Genomic DNA, 19,829 nt, shown 5'->3' on the forward strand with positions numbered 1-19,829 from the left:
GTTTGTTTGTTTAGTAGAAACGAGGTCTCGCTATGTTGCTGAGGCTGGTCTGGAGCTCCTGAGCTCAAGCTTAAGTGCTGGGATTACAGGCATGAGCCACTGCACCTGGACATGTTTTTTTAATGTCAGATACACACACACACACTCCTTGTTGTATGGGGGCAGAGGAATGAGGAGAACCATTAAATAAATAAGCATTTAAAATAGAATGTGACTAGTGGTATCATAGATTTATGCTGATAGATGCTGTGGAAACACTGAAAAGGAACACCTGGCCCAGCCTAGTGGGAGCCAGAGCCAAGAAGTCTTTCTGGCAGAGGTGACTGCTAAGTAGAGTTAATGGGTTGCTAGGAATTCGTATTGCACAGGGTCAATTTATCCATTGGGCATTTAGTATTGGGGTCCTGAAAAAAAAAAATTCACTCCAAAAGAAAAAAGTATAAAATCTAAATTAATAGGTGCATCACTATTTAAAACTTAATATGCATTTAAATGCCATTATATTAGAAAATAGAGGAGTTGTGCATATAAGGAGAACCCTATTCTGAAGGACTTTCTACACTCACACACAAACTTTGGAGTTGACTGAAGTCCATGAGAAGCCACTGGCAGATTCTGTTTGAAAAATCACAGCCAAGTTCGCAGATTAGAGAATTAAAGGCCACCCTTTATCATCGACTTTGGAGGCACTTGAAGGTCCAAGATGGGGTGGTTAGTGCTTGACATGGCATCATCAGTTCTTGGGAAGGTCTTCTGGCCTCTAATCTTGAGACTTTCCAGTTCTCCATTTTGGTGGCCAGCTTGACTGGTTCTTACCTTTGAAGTCCCTTTGTTTGGGAGGCCAACGCAGGTGGATCACCTGAGGTCGGGAGTTCGAGACCAGCCTGACTAACATGTGAACAATCCTCGTCTCTACTAAAAATACAAAATTAGCCGAGCGTGGTGGCACATGCCTATAATTCCAGCTACTCGGGAGGCTGAGGCAAGAGAATTGCTTGAACCCGGAAGGCAGAGTTTGCAGTGAGCAAGATTGCACCACTACACTGCAGCCTGGGCAACAAGAGCAAAACTCCATCTCAAAAAAAAAAGAAAAATTCCCTTTGTTATAGTAGGTAGTTATTCAGACATGAGCAGGGCAGGAGAGCCCCCTGCCCCACCAGGAATGTCAAACAACCATCAGGTGATGGTCAGGCAGTTGTTACACTGTCTCTCTAAAATAGTAATTGGTCAAAGCCAGCACCAGCAAAGGCAGTCTCCCTATAGATAGAAATATCTGAAACTGGTGATCAACAGTTTCCCGATAAGATCTCAGGGGTCGGGCAAGTAGGCTCAAGTATGTGCACTAAGAGGCAAAATGGCAGAGTTCAACTGGTATGTGATCTAGGAACACTTGACTGGTCAAGAAGGAATGCCTCAAGTGAGCATGTGTACAGCTCCAGTAAACACACTGTGCATGCAGCCCCTCCCACGTGCTGGCAGACCACTGCACATGCGGAATGCCAGCAAAAAAAAACAACAACAAAAAAAAAAAAACAAAAAAAATGCAATCCAAAGGTCAAACCAGGCACTTGAATCTCTCAAATCACCTGCTTGGCACTTTTCCAAGTGTTCTTTACTTTCATTCCTGCTCTAAATCTTGTCTTGGTCTCTCACTCTGCCTTATGCCCCTCAGTTGAATTCTTTCTTCTGAGGGGGCAAGAATTGAGGCTGCTGCAGACTGATATGGATTCGCCACTGCTAACACCTCCTGGTTGGGACTACAGGAATAGAACTAGAAATGGAAAAAAGATAGCATTCACCACATCTCAATCCTGAATCCAAGAGTCTAAGATAGTTCCCCACTCCTATCCCAGGCTTACAGGATTAGATGAATCTCCTGGAAGGAAGACTCTTCCTTGAAACATTTCTTTCTATCTATTGGGATAGTTCGGGAAATCCACAGGGACAGTTCAAGTCACCTTTGTCCTCTACTTTCTGTTGCATTCTCAGCCTTGTTCTCTTTTCAGAAACTGCTTGGTAACTATTATATAGCTAAAGAAGAGCATTCTGACCTCTGCCCTGGGACTTCCTGGATCCTCCCCTTCTTGTAAATACAAGGGCAGAGCTGGCATCCCAGGGAGCCAGGAAGCAGTGAGCCCAGGAGTCCTCGGCCAGCCCTGCCTGCCCTCCAGGAGGATGAAGGTCTCCGTGGCTGTCCTCTCCTGCCTCATGCTTGTTGCTGCCCTTGGATCCCAGGCCCAGGTTACAAATGGTGAGTCCAGTGAACTTTCTCCCAGGCGACCAGGTCCGTGGTAACTCAGGCTCTGGGACAGAGACACATTGTGACTCCTCTCCAGCCCAGGCATGGTTGTGGAACTTATTTAAAAACCACCAGCAGAGTGTAGACCTGGCTCTGTCTGCAGCCTTTGGACCCTTGGAGGAGGAAATGTATACACGTGACTGGTCCCATTTGGGGCCAATTATTTCCCTTTTCACAGCAAAAATTATCTGATTCTTTCTCTTAGATGATATTTTAGCTGGAACAAAAGAACTGTAATTAAATTGTAAATTTGTAAAAAGAATCATAGACGTTTACAGTGCTAGAACTGCTATCTACCATCTGGTGTAAAATTGTGATTTGGGAGAGGAAAAGGAACCAGCTAGGTAAGTGACTCACCCATGATCACTGTCTCATTTGTTCCTGTGGAATCTTAATTTGTGGCAGTGAATGTCAACACAAAGAGGCCAATGACATTGAAAAAAGAATGTATTATTTACATTTCCCAAGAGAAGGAGGTACACAGTGCCACACAGGGCCCCAAGGGAAGCATCCAGGGCAGGAGTCACAATCAGGAGAGAAGGGATGACCTATGCCAGAACCTTTATTGGGGTTTCCAGGGGGAAAGCAAGGCAGCCCAGAGCATACGGTTTAGGGCTAGGTCGTCTGAATAAGCCTTTCAGGCTTTGGGATATAGGGATAGTCTCTAGTTGTCTAGTACTCATCCTTAGTATGACTTAGAACAGTGGAAATACTGGCTTGGTGTGTGAGAGTTAGGAAAGGAGGTGGCTGGGCACATGGGCTCAGGATTTGTTGATTTGTATATGAAAGGTCTAAACCCTCTGCTATCTCTATGAATTGGTTAGCCCTGCAATGGGCAGTCTCTCCCAAGCTGTCAAGATTTTTTTTTCTTTTTTTTTGAGATAGAGTTTCGCTCTGTCTCCCAGGCTGGAGTACAGTGGTGAGATCTCGGATCACTGCAACCTCCGCCTCCCGGGTTCGGTTGATTATCCTTCCTTAGCCTATGGAGTCGTTGGGATTAAGGCACGCGCCACCAAGCCCAGCTGATTTTTGTATTTTTTTAGTAGAGACGGGGTTTTGCCTTGTTGGCCAGACTAGTCTTGAACTCCCGGCCTCAGGTGATCTTCCCAGCTCGGCCTCCCAAAGTGTTGGGATTACAGGTGTGAGCCATCGTGCCTGACCACTGTAAAGACTTTTTTTTCTTTTTTTTTTTTTGAGACAGAGTCTCGCTCTGTCGCCCAGGCTGAAGTGCAGTGGCGCGATCTCAGCTCACTGCAAGCTCCGCCTCCCGTTTTCACACCATTCTCCTTCCTCAGCCTCCCGAGTAGCTGGGACTACAGGCGCCCACCACATCGCCCAGCTAATTTTTTGTATTTTTAGTAGAGACGGGGTTTCACTGTGTTAGCCAGGATGGTGTCAATCACCTGACCTTGTGATCCGCCCACCTTGGCCTCCCAAAGTTCTGGGATTACAGGCTTGAGCCACCGTGCCTGGCCGCATTTTTCTATTTAGCATAATACAGGTATGCCATCCCTTATCAAAATCCTATCAGGCTAGATGTATTTTGGAATACAGAATTTCTCTGGTTTTTAAAAGGTAATACAAGCTAGGCATGGTGGCTCACCTAGAATTCCAGCACTTCGGGAGGCTGAGCCAGGAAAATTGCTTGACCCCAGGAGTTCAAGACCAGCCTGGGCATCATAGCAAGACCTCATCACTACAAAAAGTTAAACTATTGGCTAGGAATTGTGGCTCGCACCTGTAATCCCACCTTCTCAGGAGGCTGAGGCAAGAGGATCCCTTAAGCCCAGGACCTCGAGGCTGCAGTGAGTTATGATCATACCACTGTGCCCCAGCCTGGGTGACAGAACAAGACCCTGTTTCAATTAAAAAAAAAAAAAAAAAAGTAATACATACCTAGATGGTACTTATCCTTGGTGGGGTCAAGGAAGACTGTTTTAATCAAACACAGCAATCTTTCTACAGCAAACACATGAATATTTCTGCTAACTGGGATGAATAAAGACCATAATAAACTCACTTCACTTAAGGGGATATTGTGCCACCATATGTGCTGATAAAACCTTTCAGTTTTCAGAGCCCTATAATAAAAAAAATTCCAGAAATGTGTAGAAAGACTTGTAGACTGTGTCACATCATGTAGACATTCCATTAACTGAACCGTGTTAGGTTCAGTTGCTCTTAGTATTTCAGAGTCAATACAAAGTTTTCACGTCTACATTTTGAAAATGTCCCTGAAAAGTCTCAGGGCCCTAAAGGAATAAATGGGCCAGGAGGCAGGCCTAGAACCCAGACAGGTGGTGGTGGTCCAGCTTCAGAGCCTTTCTGCCTCAGGAGGGGGATGAGCAATGGGGTGGGTGGAGATGCTGAAACATACTGCTGCCGTCCAGTGATTTCCTTCCCGGTCCTGTTTCTTCCAGATGCAGAGACAGAGTTCATGTCAAAGCTTCCACTGAAAAATCCAGTAGTTCTGAGCCGTAAGTGATCAGATACAGCATATATTTAAAAGCAGCCAGCAGGTGCAGGTCTGCACTATGGAGTCCATTGTCCCTGTTTACAGAACAGGAGGAGAATGAGAGGGCCTGAGGGTGGTAAACATCTCCAAGGAAGATCAAGATGGGCTAGGGGGACCCCCTCCATAAATGCCTTCTCTGTTCCCCTCTGGCTGCTCCAAGAGCCTGCTCCTTTGGAGAAGAAGGTGCTCTCTGATGCCTGCAAGTGTCTGCAGATGCCTTCCCCTTCTGGGGGAAATGTTCCTGGTCCTGCTGTGGCCCACCCTGTGCCTCAGACACACCGCACAACCCTGGGGAGGGTCTGAAGCAGGGAGATGCCAGCAAGTGCTGGCCACGGAGGAGGAAACATGTCTTCCGGGGCTTATGCCTTCTCATCCTCCACAGTGCTTTTGAGGAGAAAGATTGGCCCTCAAAAGACCCTTTCTCTTGCTGCAGGCTTTCACCTTGCTACTGACTGCTGCATCTCCTACATCTCACAAAGCATCCCGTGTTCACTCATGAAAAGTTATTTTGAAACGAGCAGCGAGTGCTCCAAGCCGGGTGTCATGTAAGTGCCAAGCTCATCAACCATGTGTTGGGGAAGAAGCAGCCCACAGCGTCTTGCAGGGAGGACCCGATGGATGGGCGTCCATCGGGTTCCACCCTCTGGATCCTGCCAGGTATGGGGCAGCTGTGTCCTTACAAGGATCCTGCAGGGCATCAGGGATGAGACACTCCCAATGGAGAGGAGATAGGGAAGGAAGAAGAAAGCAGGCACAAGGCTGCCCAAGGACACTTCCATGAGTCATGAAGGAGTCCCACAGGCTGAGAGGGTCTCAAGAGGACACTGTCCCTGAGCTGCCATCAGCAGAGAAAGGAAAAACCAAGCTGTGTTGACTGGGAAATCTGAGGAGCAGGGAGGATGGGGCCCCCTGTCTCCCTCTGCTTGGGAGAAAGTTTGTAATATTTCTCTCCCTTGTTCCCCAGCTTCCTCACCAAGAAGGGGCGACAAGTCTGTGCCAAACCCAGTGGTCCGGGAGTTCAGAATTGCATGAAACAGCTGAAGCCCTAACCAATATAATAATAAAGAGACAAAAGAGGCCAGCCACCCACCTCCAACACCTCCTGTGAGTTTCTTGGCCTGAATTACTTTAAAAATATATATGTTGTTGTGTCTGGTAATGAAAGTCATGCATCTAATAAAGAGTATTCAATTTTTAACTTTGCTTGAGTTTAAAGAGGAAATAAACTAATATAAAACTGAAGAAACTGCTAAGTCCCAACAGGATTAAATACAAATTCACTTTATATCTCATCTTCTCCTTTCTACTGAAATAACTAATCTTCAAAGGCTTGGTTACAATTTCAAGAAAGTTTCTTTTACTCCATCATTTGCCCAGTTCACACCATTTTCTAGTGTACTTAACATTTGATCCATTATAATCCCATAACAATTCTTATTTTTTCCCATGATTTCCTTTTGATATTTTTCTATTAACCAAAAGAGAAATACTTTTTTTTCCTTATCATTCCATATTTGCACTTGCATATTTACACCATCTGTTTCATGGTAACTACTTCATTCTTCGAGACAGTCTCCAAGGACCTTCTAACTTCCTATTCCAACTTGCAGAAATGCTTTCTAGACCTGCCAAAATAATAATAATAATAATATCATACTGGGATTTCTTCTCATTACACACCTGAGTTCATTCCACCATGACAGGTAGCCCACAACTTCCTCTTCCTCTTCCTTCCTTCCTAAAATGGTTTATTTTTCATTTTGCTAGAATATCCTTGAACTGCCTTCTGCTTTAAAAGATGACAAAGGCAAACACTCTCCTTTGCTCCATAGGTGACAAGGCAGGCATCCCCAACTCAGGTTTGGCCAATCTATGCTTCCTTCCAGAGATCTGAGCCTGGAACAAGTGTTGCAGAGAAGCAGAAAAAGAGAGGACTCCATCCAGGTGACACTGGTGGTGGCAACAGCTTCCAGATTCTGGAAGCAGCAGTGCCAGCACACGTACCCCATGACCAGTGCTGGAGGTCAGCAATGTTAACTGCAGTGCCCAGCAGCAGTGGCAGCATTCACACCAGTTGACTCTTGTGGCATGATTTTGGATGTGGCATTGGAGCTGGTCTCTCTAGGATTCTACCTCCGCCTCCCAAGTTCAAGCAATTCTCCTACCTCAGCCTCCCTAGTAGCTGGGATTATAGGCGCCCGCCACCACACCCGGCTAATTTCTGTATTTTTAGTAGAGACAGGGTTTCGCCATGTTGGCCAGGCTGGTCTTGAACTCCTAACCTGAGATGATCCGCCCACCTTGGCCTCCCAAAGTACTGGGATTACAGGCATGAACCACTGCGCTCAGCCTTTACCTAGTTTCCAAGTCTTCCTGACACTACCCAAAATCTTTTCAGTAAAGTCCTTTTTGCTTAATCAACCAGAGTCAGTTTCTATTGCTTTCCAACAAGAAACTCCAAATGATATGAACAATAAACTTTCTGGGACTCTGAAGATCTAAAACTTTGTTCTTAATGTTTGAAAATGGTTCAACTGAATATGAAAGTTCATGTTGAAAATAATTTTCTCTCAGAACAATGTAGACATTCTTCAATTGTCTTCTAGCATCTCAGACAGGGCCAAAATTCCAAAGCCAGTTGATTTCTTATTCCTTAGTAAGAAAAAAAAAATTTTAGACCCTCTGGGAATTTTTAGAATTTTTTTCTTTTTCTATTTTCTTTATTTTTATAATTTCAACTTTAATTTTGGATTCAGGGGCTACATGTGCAGGTTTGTTGCCTGGGTATATTGCATGAAGTCTGGGGTACAATTGATCCCATCACCCAGGTACTGAGCACAGTATCCAATAGTTTTTCAACCCTTGCCCCCTTCCCTCCCTCCCTCCTCTAGTAGTCCCCAGTGTCTATTGTTGCCATCTTTATGTCCAAGTGTAACCAATGTTTAGCTCCCACTTGCAAGTGAAAACATGCAGCATTTGGTTTTCTGTTCCTGCATTAATTCAGTTAAGATAATGGCCTCAACTTTATCCATGTTGCTCCAAAGGACATGATTTCATTCTTTTTATGGCTACCTAGGAAGTGTCTCATGGTGTATCTGTACCACATTTTTGTATCCAATCCACATTGATGGGTACTTAGGTTGATTCCATGTCTTTGCTACTGTGAATAGTGCTCTGATGAACATACGAGGGCATGTGTCTTTTTTTGTACAATTATTTATATTAATATATACCCAGTAATGGGATTGCTGGGTTGAATGGTAGTTTGGTTTTAAGTTATTTAAGAAATCACCAAACTGCTTTTCACAGTGGCTGAACTAATTTACATTCCCACCAACAGTGTATATCTGTTCCCTTTTTCTCTGCAGCCTCGTCGGCATGTTATTTTTTTGACTTTTTACTAATAGCTATTCTGACTGGTATGAGACAGTAACTCATTTTGGGTTTGATTTGCATTTCTCTGATGATTAGTGATGTTGAGCATTTTTTCATGTGTTTGTTGCCTGCGTATATGTCTTCTTTTGAGGAATGTATGTTCATGTCTTTTGCCCATTTTTTAGTGGAGTTATTTGTTTTTGGCTGTTCAATTGTTTAAGGCACTTATAGATTCTGGATGTTAGACCTTTGTTGGACGTATAGTTTGCAAATATTTTTTCCCATTCTGTAAGTTTTCCGTTTACTCTGTTGATGAGTTTCTTTTGCTGTACACAAGCTCTTGAGTTTAATTGAGCACTTGTCAATTTTTGTTTTTATTGCAATTGCTTTTGGGGATTTAGTCTTAATTTATTTGCCAAGGCCAATGTCCAGAATGGTGTTTCCTAGGTTTTCTTCTAAGATTCTTATAGTTCGAGGTCTTATATTTGAATTTTGAATCCATCTTGAGTTATTTTGTGTATAAGGTGAAAAATAGGGATCTAGTTTCATTCTTATGCACATGGCTAGCCAGCTATCCCAGTACCATTTATTGAACAGGGAAATCCTTACCCCTTTGCTTATTTTTGTTGACTCTGTCAAAGATCAGATGACTGTAGGTGTGCAGCTTTATTTCTGGATTTTCTATTCTGTTCTACTGGTCTATGAATCTGTTTTTGTACCAATACCATGCTGTTTTGTTTACTGTAGCTTCATAGTATACTTTGAAGTCTGGTAATATGATGCCTCTAGGTTTGCTCTTTTTGTTTAGGATTGATTTGGCTATTTGGGCTCTTTTTATTGGTTCCATATGAATTTTAGAATAGTTTTCTAGTTCTATGAAAAATGACATTGGTGGTTTGAGAGAAACAGCATTGAATCTGGAGATTGCCTGGACAATATGGTCATTATAATGATATTGATTCTTCCAGTCCATGAGCATGGAATGTTTTTCCATTTGTTCATGTCATATATGATTTCTTTCAGCAGTGTTTTGTAATTTTCATTGTAGAGATCTTTCACCTCCTTGGTTGCGTGTGTGTGTGTGTGTGTGTGTGTGTGTGTGTGTGTGCATGGCTATTGTAAATGAGATTGCATTCTTGATTTGGCACTCAGTTTGAATGTTATTGGTATATAAAAATGCTACTGGTTTTTGCACATTGATTTTGTATCCTGAAGCTTTACTGAAGTTGTTTATCACTTCCAGAGCCTTTTGGCAGAGGCTTTAGGATTTTCATATCCTTGGTGAGGTTGTCAGCTTAATGTCTGGCAGACAGAGTAAGGGGATAGGGATGGGGGTAGGTTTTCTTGTCCTTGACCAGAAGTTATCCAGGGGACTGTCCAATTCTCTCTCTGGCCCACTGTCCTCTCCAAGAGGTTCCCACAGCAAATACCCCTTTTTATTTTGAGAACTGTGCTTGTAGCTTTATCCTGGGGCAAATGCCCTACCTGACTATCCTGAATGGGAACTAGCAAGGTCATGGCGTATTCACTGAACCCGAATGTCTTCTCCCAGTACCCACTGACTCTGATCGTCACATTATCCAGGATTCTGCTGGGAAAAATCCTCTTTTATCTATGATCTTCTCCTTCACCTATATGAGGATATGTGTTTTTTTCAGCCTTCTTGTGATCTGCCATCAAGCTGACTCATGTTCTTTTTTTTTTTTTTTTTTGAGATGGAGTCTTGCTCTGTTGCCCAGGCTGAAGTGTAGTGGTGTGATCTCTACCTCTCAAGTTCAAGCAATTCTCCCACCTCAGCCTCCTGAGTAGCTGGGATTACAGGTGACTGCCACCACGCCCAGTTAATTTTTGTAGTTTTTACAGAGACAGGGTTTCACCATGTTGGCCAGGCTGGTCTCAAACTCCCGACCTCAAGTGATCTACATGCCTTGGCCTCCCAAAGTGCTGGGATTACAGGTGTGAGCCACCACGCCCGACCCCATGTTCTTTATATAGAGCAGAAATGTCTCACTTTATGGTAGACCAATGTCATCTTTTCTGACTCCTTACTGCTACTATGAATTCTATTTATTTTTATATTTCTTCTGTCATTTCTACAGGATTTACAGAGACGAAAAAGACAAACACAGATGCTCAGAGTTCTGGCTTACTTCGTTTGTTCGTTTTGTTTATTGAGACAGGGTCTTAACTCTGTCACCCAGTCCGGAGTGCAGTGGCACAGTCTTGGCTCACTCACCTTTACTCAACCTCCTGGGTTCAAGTGATTCTCCCAACTCAGCCCCTTGAGTAGCTGGGACTACAGGCGTGTGCTACCCCACACCCAGCTAATTTTGATTTTTTGTAGAGACACAGTCTCACTTGTTGCCCAGGCTGGTCTTGAACTCCTGGGCTCAAGTAATCCTCCTGCCTTGGCCTCCCAAAGTGTTGGGATTACAGATGTGAGCCACCACACCTGGCCTCTGGCATACATTTTGATCCAGTTATGATCTTTTATGTTGCTCTCACTGCTCCACTGAATGCTGTTGAATTCAGAAGCTTTGAGTTGAAAGCAGTTCACTGGTACCTAAATTTATGACTAGGGGATGGCAATTCAGAAGCTTCTGGATTCTCCATGGAGATTTTGTCTCAGAGTCTTAGAAAATTTAAATGGTTCTAGACCTAAGTAGGATTCATGTGGTTTCACTGGTTTCTCTCTGACAGGTCAAGTTTTTAGCTTAGAAGGATGAAATGAGGAGGGAGAGCATCTGGGCAGTGTGGATGCCAAAGGGTCACTTATGAAGGTGCTGGGTCATGACAATGGCAACTCAACAGAAATGAGGGATAAAAACCAAGACTTTCCTTTTTTCTCCTCTGTCACGCAGGCTGGAGTGCAAGGGCGCAATCTCGGCTCACTGCAACCTCCACCTCCTGGGTTCAAACGATTCTCCTGCCTCAGCCTCCTGAGTAGCTGGGATTACAGGGATCCACCCCCACGCCCAGCAGATTTTTGTATTTTTAGTAGAGATGGGGTTTTTCCATGCTGGCTGGGCTGGTTTCAAACTCCTGACCTCAAATGATCTGCCTGCCTCAGCCTCCCAAAGTTCTGGGATTATAGGCATGAGCCACCCACCAGACCCAGCCCAAGATTTTCCATTCTAACCAAGCATCTAGCCACTCACAGAAGGTCTTTGAGGTCTTGGAGGGGACAAAAAAAACATATCATGTGCAGGTTAATTGCATAATACACACTCTGCTCTCACAGTTCCTCAGAAACAGCATGTTCTTTTTTGCTTCCTGGCTTTGTGTGGTACCCTCTGCCAGGCATGCCCTCCTCTCAACTCTGCTCAGCAAAACTCAACCCAAACTCAAAAAATGCCTCGCAAGGGCATTTTTCTATTGGCCTCCTGAGGTTTGGGCCCAGCTGCTTCCAGCGTCACCTATGCCCAGTGAGTGCAGCATTGCTTGGGTATGGGCTGGGGGAAAACACGACAGTGCGGGGTCCCTCCTAGGCCCCCTTTTCTCAGCTGATTTCTTAGAATAAGCTGCCTTTAGAGACAACCAAAACTATTTATCACTCTTCCATTTTACCTACTCTTCTTTTCAGAAACTGGGGGGAAACAGAAGGTTGTTAAAATACAGCTAAAGTTGGTGGGTATGTGCACAGTGTGACTTGCCCGCTCCGATGTCATTTTTCAGCTCAGAGGAACAAAGTGGGAGAGTATAGGAGCTCTGAGTGGGTCTCAGGAAACAGGGGCCCCTTATGCCATTCTTTGGATAGTGAGGATGCTGCCTGGAATGGAGCTGGAAAACAGGAGCAGCCCTTTCCACCCAGGCATCTGGCCACCCTCAGTGACCTCTGAGGCCATTGCGATGCACACCCAAGTTTCCATTCAGCAGGGTCACATAACATGCACACACCGGATTTCTCCACTCCATAACCACAACATGCGCCTGTTTGTACAGGGCTCTTGGCCTGCAATGTCCTTCCTGCTACCTCTATAATTCAAGCTTGGGGTGACTGCTGTCACCTCCTTGCTTCTACTATAAGAGCCATGAAACTTCTCAATCAGAAAATAGATGAAAAATCACCTAATCCGGTGATTTTAAAACTTTTAGACCACAAAACCTTTTCCTCAAGCAAAATCTTCCACAGAGGCCCAATATGTAAAACAAACAAACAAAAAAAAAATGGGTTGAGTAGGGCACAAGACACCACTCTTAAATGTAGCGGGACCTCCACAATAGTCCCTGAGGCCTCCAGAGCTCCAGGGAGCTCAGTGTAAAAACCACTGATCCAGTCCAAGGGCCTCATTTACAGAGGAGGGAACGGGGGAAAGTAAAATGGCCACAGTACAAAGGAAGCACAGGCAAGGTTAGGTTAGGATTTGGGTGTCCTAACTCTGTGGCCATTGTCCTTGGGGCTTGCTGTGGGCATCCTGCTCTCTCTGCAGGTTGTTGGTTGAGTGGGGACATGGGCAGGGTGGAGCATTAGGAGGGGTGGGTCTGAATTCCCAAATGGCATGTCTCCAAATCCATATTGGGATTTCTTCCAAATATTCCTCCTATTGGAGCACCTTTCCCAAACAAGGCATGAAGGCTGCATGATATTGGCCAAGTCCCTAGCCTTCTCTGCCAGTCGGCCCCCAGAGATGGTGTGAGAAGATCTGAGTGTGCTGTGCTGCTCTTCAATCCTGGAGTTGAAAGTCATCTGCCAGTCTTTTCAAGAGGGATTGAAGAAAAGGAGGGAGGGTGATTACTGATGAGGGAGGAGGAAAAGAGGAGCCCAGGAGTACTACGGAGAAGGAGAAGATGAGGAAAGCCTACTCTCCCCTCCAAGTTCTGCGGGGCTGTCTCCTCCTTCCTTCCCTCCTCCATGCCCTAGGCTTGTAGGATCAGCCAATTGTATGGCCTTTAACAAAGGACCCCTCCTCAGCATCCGATGCTGTCTCCTCAGGGAGACCTTACCACCGTCAGAGTGCTGCCTCACCTACACTACCCACAAGATCCCGCGTCAGCGGATTATGGATTATTATGAGACCAACAGCCAGTGTTCCAAGCCCGGAATTGTGTAGGTGGCACACACACATCACACTGTGAGAAGAGGAAGCCAGCAGGGCCTCCTCGAGGGAGGCAGGGAGTGGTCGTGGAATGGGGACCCCCAGTGTACCTCCCAGGTGTGACTGCACGGGGAGACACAGCTGAGGGGCAACCTGGGTGCTTTCTGGCTGGAGCCTGCAGGAGCCATGGGGAAGCTGACCCTATGGATGGGGGAAGGTGACAGAAAAGGGAGAAGAAGGCAAGAGGGCACTTCCTCGGGGGGACACAGAGACTAGATGGGTCTAGGGGTCCTAGGGACCGAAGAGCATGTCTCAGAGAGGAGACAGGCTCTAAGCGGCCTCTACCAAAGAAAGGAGAAGCAGTCTAGGTCAGGTGGGGAATTTAGGAGGCAGGGAGGGTGGACTCTCTCTTCCGGCCACTGGGCCCCTCGGTTTGTGATCCTTCTCCCTCTTGCTCCACAGCTTCATCACCAAAAGGGGCCATTCCATCTGCACCAACCCCAGGGACAAGTGGGTCCAGGACTATATCAAGCATATGGAGGAGAACTGAGTGACCCAGAGAGGGTGGAGAAGGCACAGCTCAGAGACCTAAACAGAAGATGCCAAAACCCCCTTCCTCCACCCACTCCTAACTCTCAGCCCCAGCCACCCTCTGGGAGCTTCCCTGCCTTGAATTAAAGACCACTTATGCCCTTCCCTGGCCTCATTCCTTTCTACTGGATTTACTCATTGGTCACACACTGAGGATACCAGGGAGTCCAGCCGGGTGTGGCACCCTCGGCATCAAGCCTCGCTCTGCAGAAGTTTCGCTGGAGCCTGGTACAAAAAAATAGGTCAAGCCTGCAATGCAGGTAGTGAGAAGCAGAGAGAAAGAAAAGCAGTGTAAAGTCTGTCTCCTCCTCAACAACAACAATACCAGACCCCGTTTTCTTAATGCTTTCTATACTGCAAGCACTCTGCTAGGCAGTCTGTATGCATTATCTTATTTAAGCTTCATGACAAGTGTAAAAGCTAAGAATCATCATTTGATTTTATAGGTAACACTTCATAAAGGGCTCTCTATAGCAGTCAAACTCCATAGTCCTTTTTTTCTGTGCTGTTTCCAAGGTCTTTTTTCACTGCTGTCTGGAATAGGAATGATTCATGAAGACATTTTACCTAATCTCTCCCCTTCACTTACATACACCAGATTATACTATATTGTTTTACTAACAGCCTTCAAGGTGGAAAAGGGTCCGGAGGCACCTGAAGAGAGAGGAGGCTGTGGGGCAGGTCCAGCCAGAGCCCAGGCCAGAGGGGCTGAACCTGGAGCCCTAGAGCACAGTCACAGGTTGTCAGGTGCACAGAGTTGAGCATCCCCTGCTGGTCATGGTTGGCCACGGGGGCACCCAGGAGGGATCAGCAGGCTGGCTACACCTAAAAATCGGTCCAAAGTCCAAGGTCCAAAGAGATAAATAAAAACACTGACAAATAAGTCAAACGGTCCAGCAACAAATGGGGACCCAAGGATCAGGCACATTGGGGTTTTTTTTTGGAGTATTAGCATAAGCTGTGACATGAAAGAGTGTGAGGTCAATCATGTGGCCTTGGACTGAGAGGGGGCATATCCTTCTCAGAGGCAACTAAGCCCTACCCTTGCCTCAGTCTGGGCTCTGTAATCCTGCTTTGTGCTCATTCTCCCCAAGACTGATCACCTGGGGGAAGCTGGGGTGGTTCAACCCTGCCTGCCCCTTCCCCAACATACAGATGGTGGCAGGTAACATGGTGAAATCAAACAGATCTGGTTTTTCATCCTGCCTGTCCACCCAGGTGGACTTGGACAATTTATTTAGCCTCTAAGCCTCAGTAGTCCCAGGGAAGTCATCATCGCTACTTCACTATTTTAAGGATTATATCAGATAGGGCATGTAAGGTAGCTGACACACATTCCTCCATGTGAATTCAAATTCTACTGAATTCAGCTCTGCACCAAGTCCCATCCTCCACTGCCCTCTGTTTCAGCAAACACTGAGGCCTGTTGTTTCTCCTCCTCTACCCGCTCTGATGTGGTCAAGGTCCAGAGAGCTGAGCAGTTGGCAAGCGGACCACTAGCAGCAGACAACATCTTCACTCAGCTCTCCCGGAAGCCATACAGCCCCGCTGAAAGGTTGAAGGTCTCCGAGGCTCCCCTGTCTCTCCTCATCCTCATCCTTATCATTACTTCTGCTTCTTGCAGCCAGCCAAGTGAGTCCACTTGTCTCTGTAGGGCAGGAACAAGAAAAGGGGATGGAGCAGCTGGCAGGGAGGTGGTGCCAAGGGTGCTGTTGGGTCTCTGGCCTTATAAGCCCCTGTGGGCTCTCCCCACCTTCATGCCTAGCTCCTGACCTCCAATTCTCCCCTTTGTAAGTAGAGCTGGGGTTGGTCCGGATCTTTCTGGGGTAAGTAGTTCCAGGAAACTGGGTCACCATTTCCTCAGGAGTCCCAATCGTGGTGAGCAGGAATGATCACTCAGGAGGAGAGGCCAAGAAAGCTGCAGAAAATGCAACAAGAATTGCATGCAATGAAAGGGAGGGGGAAGCACGCAGATGAGAAAGAAAAGCGGTAGATGCCCTGGAAGAACGAGTTGCGAGAGGAAGGAAGGTTCAAACAATCATGTGGGTCTAAGCCCAGGAATTGGGAGTCTGAACCGAGACACCACTTCCTCAAAGTGGCTGGCACAGGTTGCTAGGACTATCAGACAACCAAAATGAGTCCCGGAGGAATGGCTGTTTGGGAATCTATGGTCCCCTTCTCCATCCCCCAGCCTATGACTAAATAACATCTGCAGAAAAGAGGAAAGGGGTTGAAAGGTTTTTGAGCTGTGGGGAGAAGGAGAATTGTGGCCTATGGAGGATGGGGTTTGTTTTGTCCCTCCATATCTCCTCCCTCTATCATCGCTTATGAGGACGTGGTGACGGGGGTGGGGGGGACAAAGATGTGTACCACCTGCCCTAGGCTGCCCCAGCCATTCTTTTCTCTCCTGTTTTTTGTTTTTTTTTTTTTTTTTTTTGTTGTTGTTGTTGTTTCTTGCTTGTTTTATTTTGTTTTGTTTTGTTTGTGATGGAGTTTCACTCTTGTTGCCCAGGCTGGAGTGCAGTGGCGTGATCTTGGTTCACCACAATCTCCGCCTCCCGGGTTCAAGTGATTCTCCCGCCTCAGCCTCCTGAGTAGCTGGGATTACAGGCACACGCCACCACACCCAGCTAACTTTTGTATTTTTAGCAGAGATGGGGTTTCACCATGTTGGTCAGGCTGGTCTCGAACTCCTGACCTCGTGATCCGCCCGCCTCGGCCTCCCAAAGTGCTAGGATTACAGGCGTGAGCCACCACGCCTGGCCTCTTTTCTCTCTTAAGGTCACCCTGGCATGTAGTCCGGCCTGACTCTGCCTGTATAAACACAAAGGAGCAAGGGTCAGGTGCACCATGTAATCTGCCCACATACTCTCAGGATGACCCTGGACTTCGTAAACTCTGCTTTGAGAACCAGTGATATGAGCATCACTTACGGAGGGAGTGTGTGGGAGGGGGAGATGATGCTCTTTGGGAGAGTCAATCAGGCCAGCGCAGTGGGTTCAGGCTTCAAGGAAGACAGAATGGCCCACCCAAAGCATGGATCAGCAAGATGGTGCTCTCAAGATGTCCCAAGCTTTGCCACTCTCTAGAGGCAAAGGGGTCAAGCTACAAAAAGATTTGCACTCTGAAGGTTTGGGGGCTGGGAGAGATCTCTGGACTGACCTCTTGTGTAGTATCCCCAATTGATGGGTAGTCAGGACAGCTCAAAGAAAACACAGCGACAATAACCAATCAAGTCCAGTAGCCTGTGTGCATCAAAGAGACGGGAGGAAAGAGCCATTTCCAAGGCAAGAAGAGCGGTCATTACTACCATTGGCTATTAATTATAATAAGCACTGATTGAGCCTTTCTGTGTGCCAGACTCTGAGTTAAGGGCTTTCCAATCATTTTCTCACCGAATTCTAACCATGATCCTAGGACACAAGCAAGTATCATTTACCCCCACTTAGTGGATGAGGAAACTGAAACCTAGGGAGATTAAGAAATTTGCCCATGATTCAAGTCAAAATTCAAGTCAAGTCAAAATTCCAGCCCAAGCTGTCTGACACCAAAGCCTAAATCATATACCTTTTCCTTCTGCTCTAACTTCTGTCTCTAACGGCTCTATTCTCTCACCCTTCCCCCTAACCTCCGCCTCTTCAATGCCCTAAGATAGAGGCCAAATTACTCAGTAGTTCAGCAGGTGTGTGAACAGACCCTCCTGTCTCTCCAGTTTCATCTCTGCCCATTCATTCCTTCCTACCTTACATGCCAGCCACCCAAACTGCCCAGCACTCCCAAGACACACTGAGCTTCCCCTACCTTCAAGCTTTCCTGCATTTCTTTCTTCCAGATTCTACAAGTCCTTTGTGTGTCTAAATCCTTTTTTTTTCCTTTTGAGATGGAGTCACTCCTTCCTCCAGGCTGGAGTGCAGTGGCACCATCTTGGCTCACCGCAACCTCTCACTCCCGGGTTTAAGTGATTCTCCTGCCTCAGCCTCCCGAGTAGCTAGGATTACAGGCATGCGCCACCACGCCCGGCTAATTTTTGTTAGTAGAGACAGGGTTTCACTATGTTGGCCAGGCTGGTCTCAAACTTCTGACCTCAGATGATTCGCCCGCCTCGGCCTCCCAAAGTGCTGGGATTACAGGCCTGAGCCACAACACCCAGCTGTGTGTCTAAATCCTGCTCATCCTTTACGAATCAATGCAGGCCTCACTTGCTTTGAGACTTCTTCTTCAACCACCAAGGATGGGTTAGGGGCCCCTCATTCTGTTCCCATAGCACCTTATGCCAAAGTCTGTTCTATCCTGGACCACGTTCTATAGTAGTGTTTGTTTAACTTTTCAATTTCCCTTTCAACCCTGACTACTCTGTAAGTTACTTAAGGGTAGTGACTGTATCCTCCTCATGTTTTTACCCCCATAGAGCCCGGCATATAATACTAGCTCAACCCATGTTTGCCAGATCAAGTCACCAATAAACAAAAGAGTGAGCCAGCTTCCCCCCGGTTCCTTGGCAAGTGTGAATAGCCAAGTCATTTGTAGCTGACACTCAGCTCAGAGGCTGAGGGTTCTAAATGTATGTCCCCCAGAGGGATTCATCTTTTGCCCTTTCTCCATTACCTGTCAGGCTATCATTGGTCTCCTCTAACAGACGGCTTTGCTATCAGAGCAGTGAAACACAAATGGTAGGAGACAGAGGTGGGCAGTGGTGGTCTCCCCTCTGCTTCCCTGGCTCAGCTTGCAATGTGATTCCTTCAGAAGTTCCTGAGTGGCTGAACACCCCATCCACCTGCTGCCTGAAGTTTTGTGAGAAAGTGTTGCCAAGGAGACTGGTGGTGGGATACAGGAAGGCCCTTAACTGTGACCTGCCAGCAATCATGTAAGCACATCCTCGTAGATATTTCTGTGCAGGGGGACAGGGAGCCCAGGGGCAGGAAGGAGACACATGGGACCAAGAGGTCTCTATGCTAGAAGCAGCGGAGTAGTGGCTACGGGTTTGGCCTTTGGCTCTCACGGGCCTGGGATTAATTCCTGATTTTGCCACTTTTAGCTACGTGGTCCATTGTGAAACCCAAGCTTGAGGGTCTAGGCTGAGTGGAGAAGGGACTGAGAGAAGGGATGGTAAGGTTCTGAAGCCAGAGAGGGAGGCTGTCTGAGGGAACCCAGCCAGGAGAGGCCCAGGGAAGCTTTAAAGAACATAAGGTGAGCGCCACGTGAACCAGAGGTGGGGGTGTGCACTGGACCCCTGCGTGAGTCTGCAGCCCATGACGGTCTAATTCTGCCTCTGCAGCTTCATCACCAAAAGGAACCGAGAAGTCTGCACCCACCCCAGTGACAACTGGGTCCAAGAATACATCAAGAATCCCAACCTACCTTTGCTGCCCTCCAGGAACTTGGCCACGGTTAAAATTATTACAGCAAAGAATGACTAAGCCCAGCTCCTCAACTCCCAGGGATGACCGGGCTTTAGTGGAAGCCCTTGTTTACGGAAGAGAGGGGTAAACCTGTGAAAACAAGAGAAGCCTTATTAGGCTGAAACTAGCCAGTCACATTGAGAGAAACAGAACAATGATCAAAATAAAGGAGTATTTCGAATATTTTCTCAATCTCAGGAGGAAATACCAAAGTTAAGGGATGTGGGCAGAGATACACTCTTTTATTTTTATATTTTTATTTTATTTTACTTTTTTTTTTGAGATAGGGTCTTACTCTGTCACCTGGGCTGCAGTGCAGTGGTGTGATCTTGGCTCATTTGATCTTGGCTCACTGTAACCTCCACCTCCCAGGCTCAAGTGATCCTCCCACCCCAGCCTCCCGAGTAGCTGGGACTACAGGCTTGCGCCATCACAGCTGGCTAATTTTTGTATTTTTGGTAGAGACGGGATTCTACCATGTTGCCCAGGCTGGTCTCAAACTCCTGTACCCAAGCAATCCACCTGCCTCAGCCTCCCAAAAATGTTGGGATTACAGGTGTGAGCCACCACATCTGGCCGGTGCTGGCCGGGTCATCTCTTTTTTTTTTTTTTTT

The 19,829-nt window shown here is 46.6% G+C and overlaps 2 protein-coding genes across 7 annotated transcripts; both read left to right on the forward strand.

The window, feature by feature from the left end:
• Window positions 1-1,629: 1,629 nt before the first annotated feature.
• On the forward strand, window positions 1,630-13,921 carry LOC108539097 (C-C motif chemokine 15). 6 transcript variants are annotated; one of them, XR_001888277.1, is made up of 6 exons: window positions 1,630-2,251; window positions 4,720-4,776; window positions 5,248-5,359; window positions 5,779-5,918; window positions 13,123-13,236; window positions 13,688-13,921. XR_001888277.1 is itself a non-coding variant. In XM_017887555.1 (5 exons), the coding sequence occupies exons 1-5, from the start codon at window positions 2,176-2,178 to the stop codon at window positions 13,773-13,775; spliced, it is 327 nt and encodes a 108-aa protein (XP_017743044.1). In that variant the 5' UTR covers window positions 1,630-2,175; the 3' UTR covers window positions 13,776-13,921. The 6 variants fall into 6 exon arrangements, 2 of the variants coding, with proteins under 2 accessions (XP_017743044.1, XP_017743042.1); XR_001888278.1 differs by lacking the exon at window positions 13,123-13,236 and having other exon boundaries at window positions 13,688-13,779; XR_001888279.1 differs by lacking the exons at window positions 13,123-13,236; window positions 13,688-13,921 and adding an exon at window positions 6,647-7,012.
• Window positions 13,922-14,971: 1,050 nt separating this feature from the next.
• On the forward strand, window positions 14,972-19,396 carry CCL16 (C-C motif chemokine ligand 16). Its single transcript, XM_017887551.1, has 4 exons — window positions 14,972-14,981; window positions 15,227-15,448; window positions 18,560-18,680; window positions 19,092-19,396. Exons 1-4 carry the CDS (start codon window positions 14,972-14,974, stop codon window positions 19,231-19,233), a joined length of 495 nt encoding a protein of 164 aa, XP_017743040.1. The 3' UTR covers window positions 19,234-19,396.
• The last annotated feature ends 433 nt before the right edge of the window (window positions 19,397-19,829 follow it).

The sequence above is a fragment of the Rhinopithecus bieti genome, unplaced genomic scaffold (assembly GCF_001698545.2).
Source record: "Rhinopithecus bieti isolate Rb0 unplaced genomic scaffold, ASM169854v2 scaffold_17698, whole genome shotgun sequence".
NCBI classification, from domain to species: Eukaryota; Metazoa; Chordata; class Mammalia; order Primates; family Cercopithecidae; genus Rhinopithecus; species Rhinopithecus bieti.

Excerpts from the sequence above, each read along its gene's own strand:
- LOC108539097 (XM_017887553.1), top strand. The coding sequence starts at position 2,176 with ATGAAGGTCTCCGTGGCTGTCCTCTCCTGCCTCATGCTTGTTGCTGCC. Across the intron at positions 2,252-4,719 it reads CCAGGCCCAGGTTACAAATG|ATGCAGAGACAGAGTTCATG; the intron begins GTGAGTCCAGTG and ends TGTTTCTTCCAG. Across the intron at positions 5,360-5,778 it reads TGCTCCAAGCCGGGTGTCAT|CTTCCTCACCAAGAAGGGGC; the intron begins GTAAGTGCCAAG and ends CTTGTTCCCCAG.
- CCL16 (XM_017887551.1), top strand. Across the intron at positions 15,449-18,559 it reads TGCTTCTTGCAGCCAGCCAA|AAGTTCCTGAGTGGCTGAAC; the intron begins GTGAGTCCACTT and ends TGATTCCTTCAG. Across the intron at positions 18,681-19,091 it reads TGTGACCTGCCAGCAATCAT|CTTCATCACCAAAAGGAACC; the intron begins GTAAGCACATCC and ends CTGCCTCTGCAG.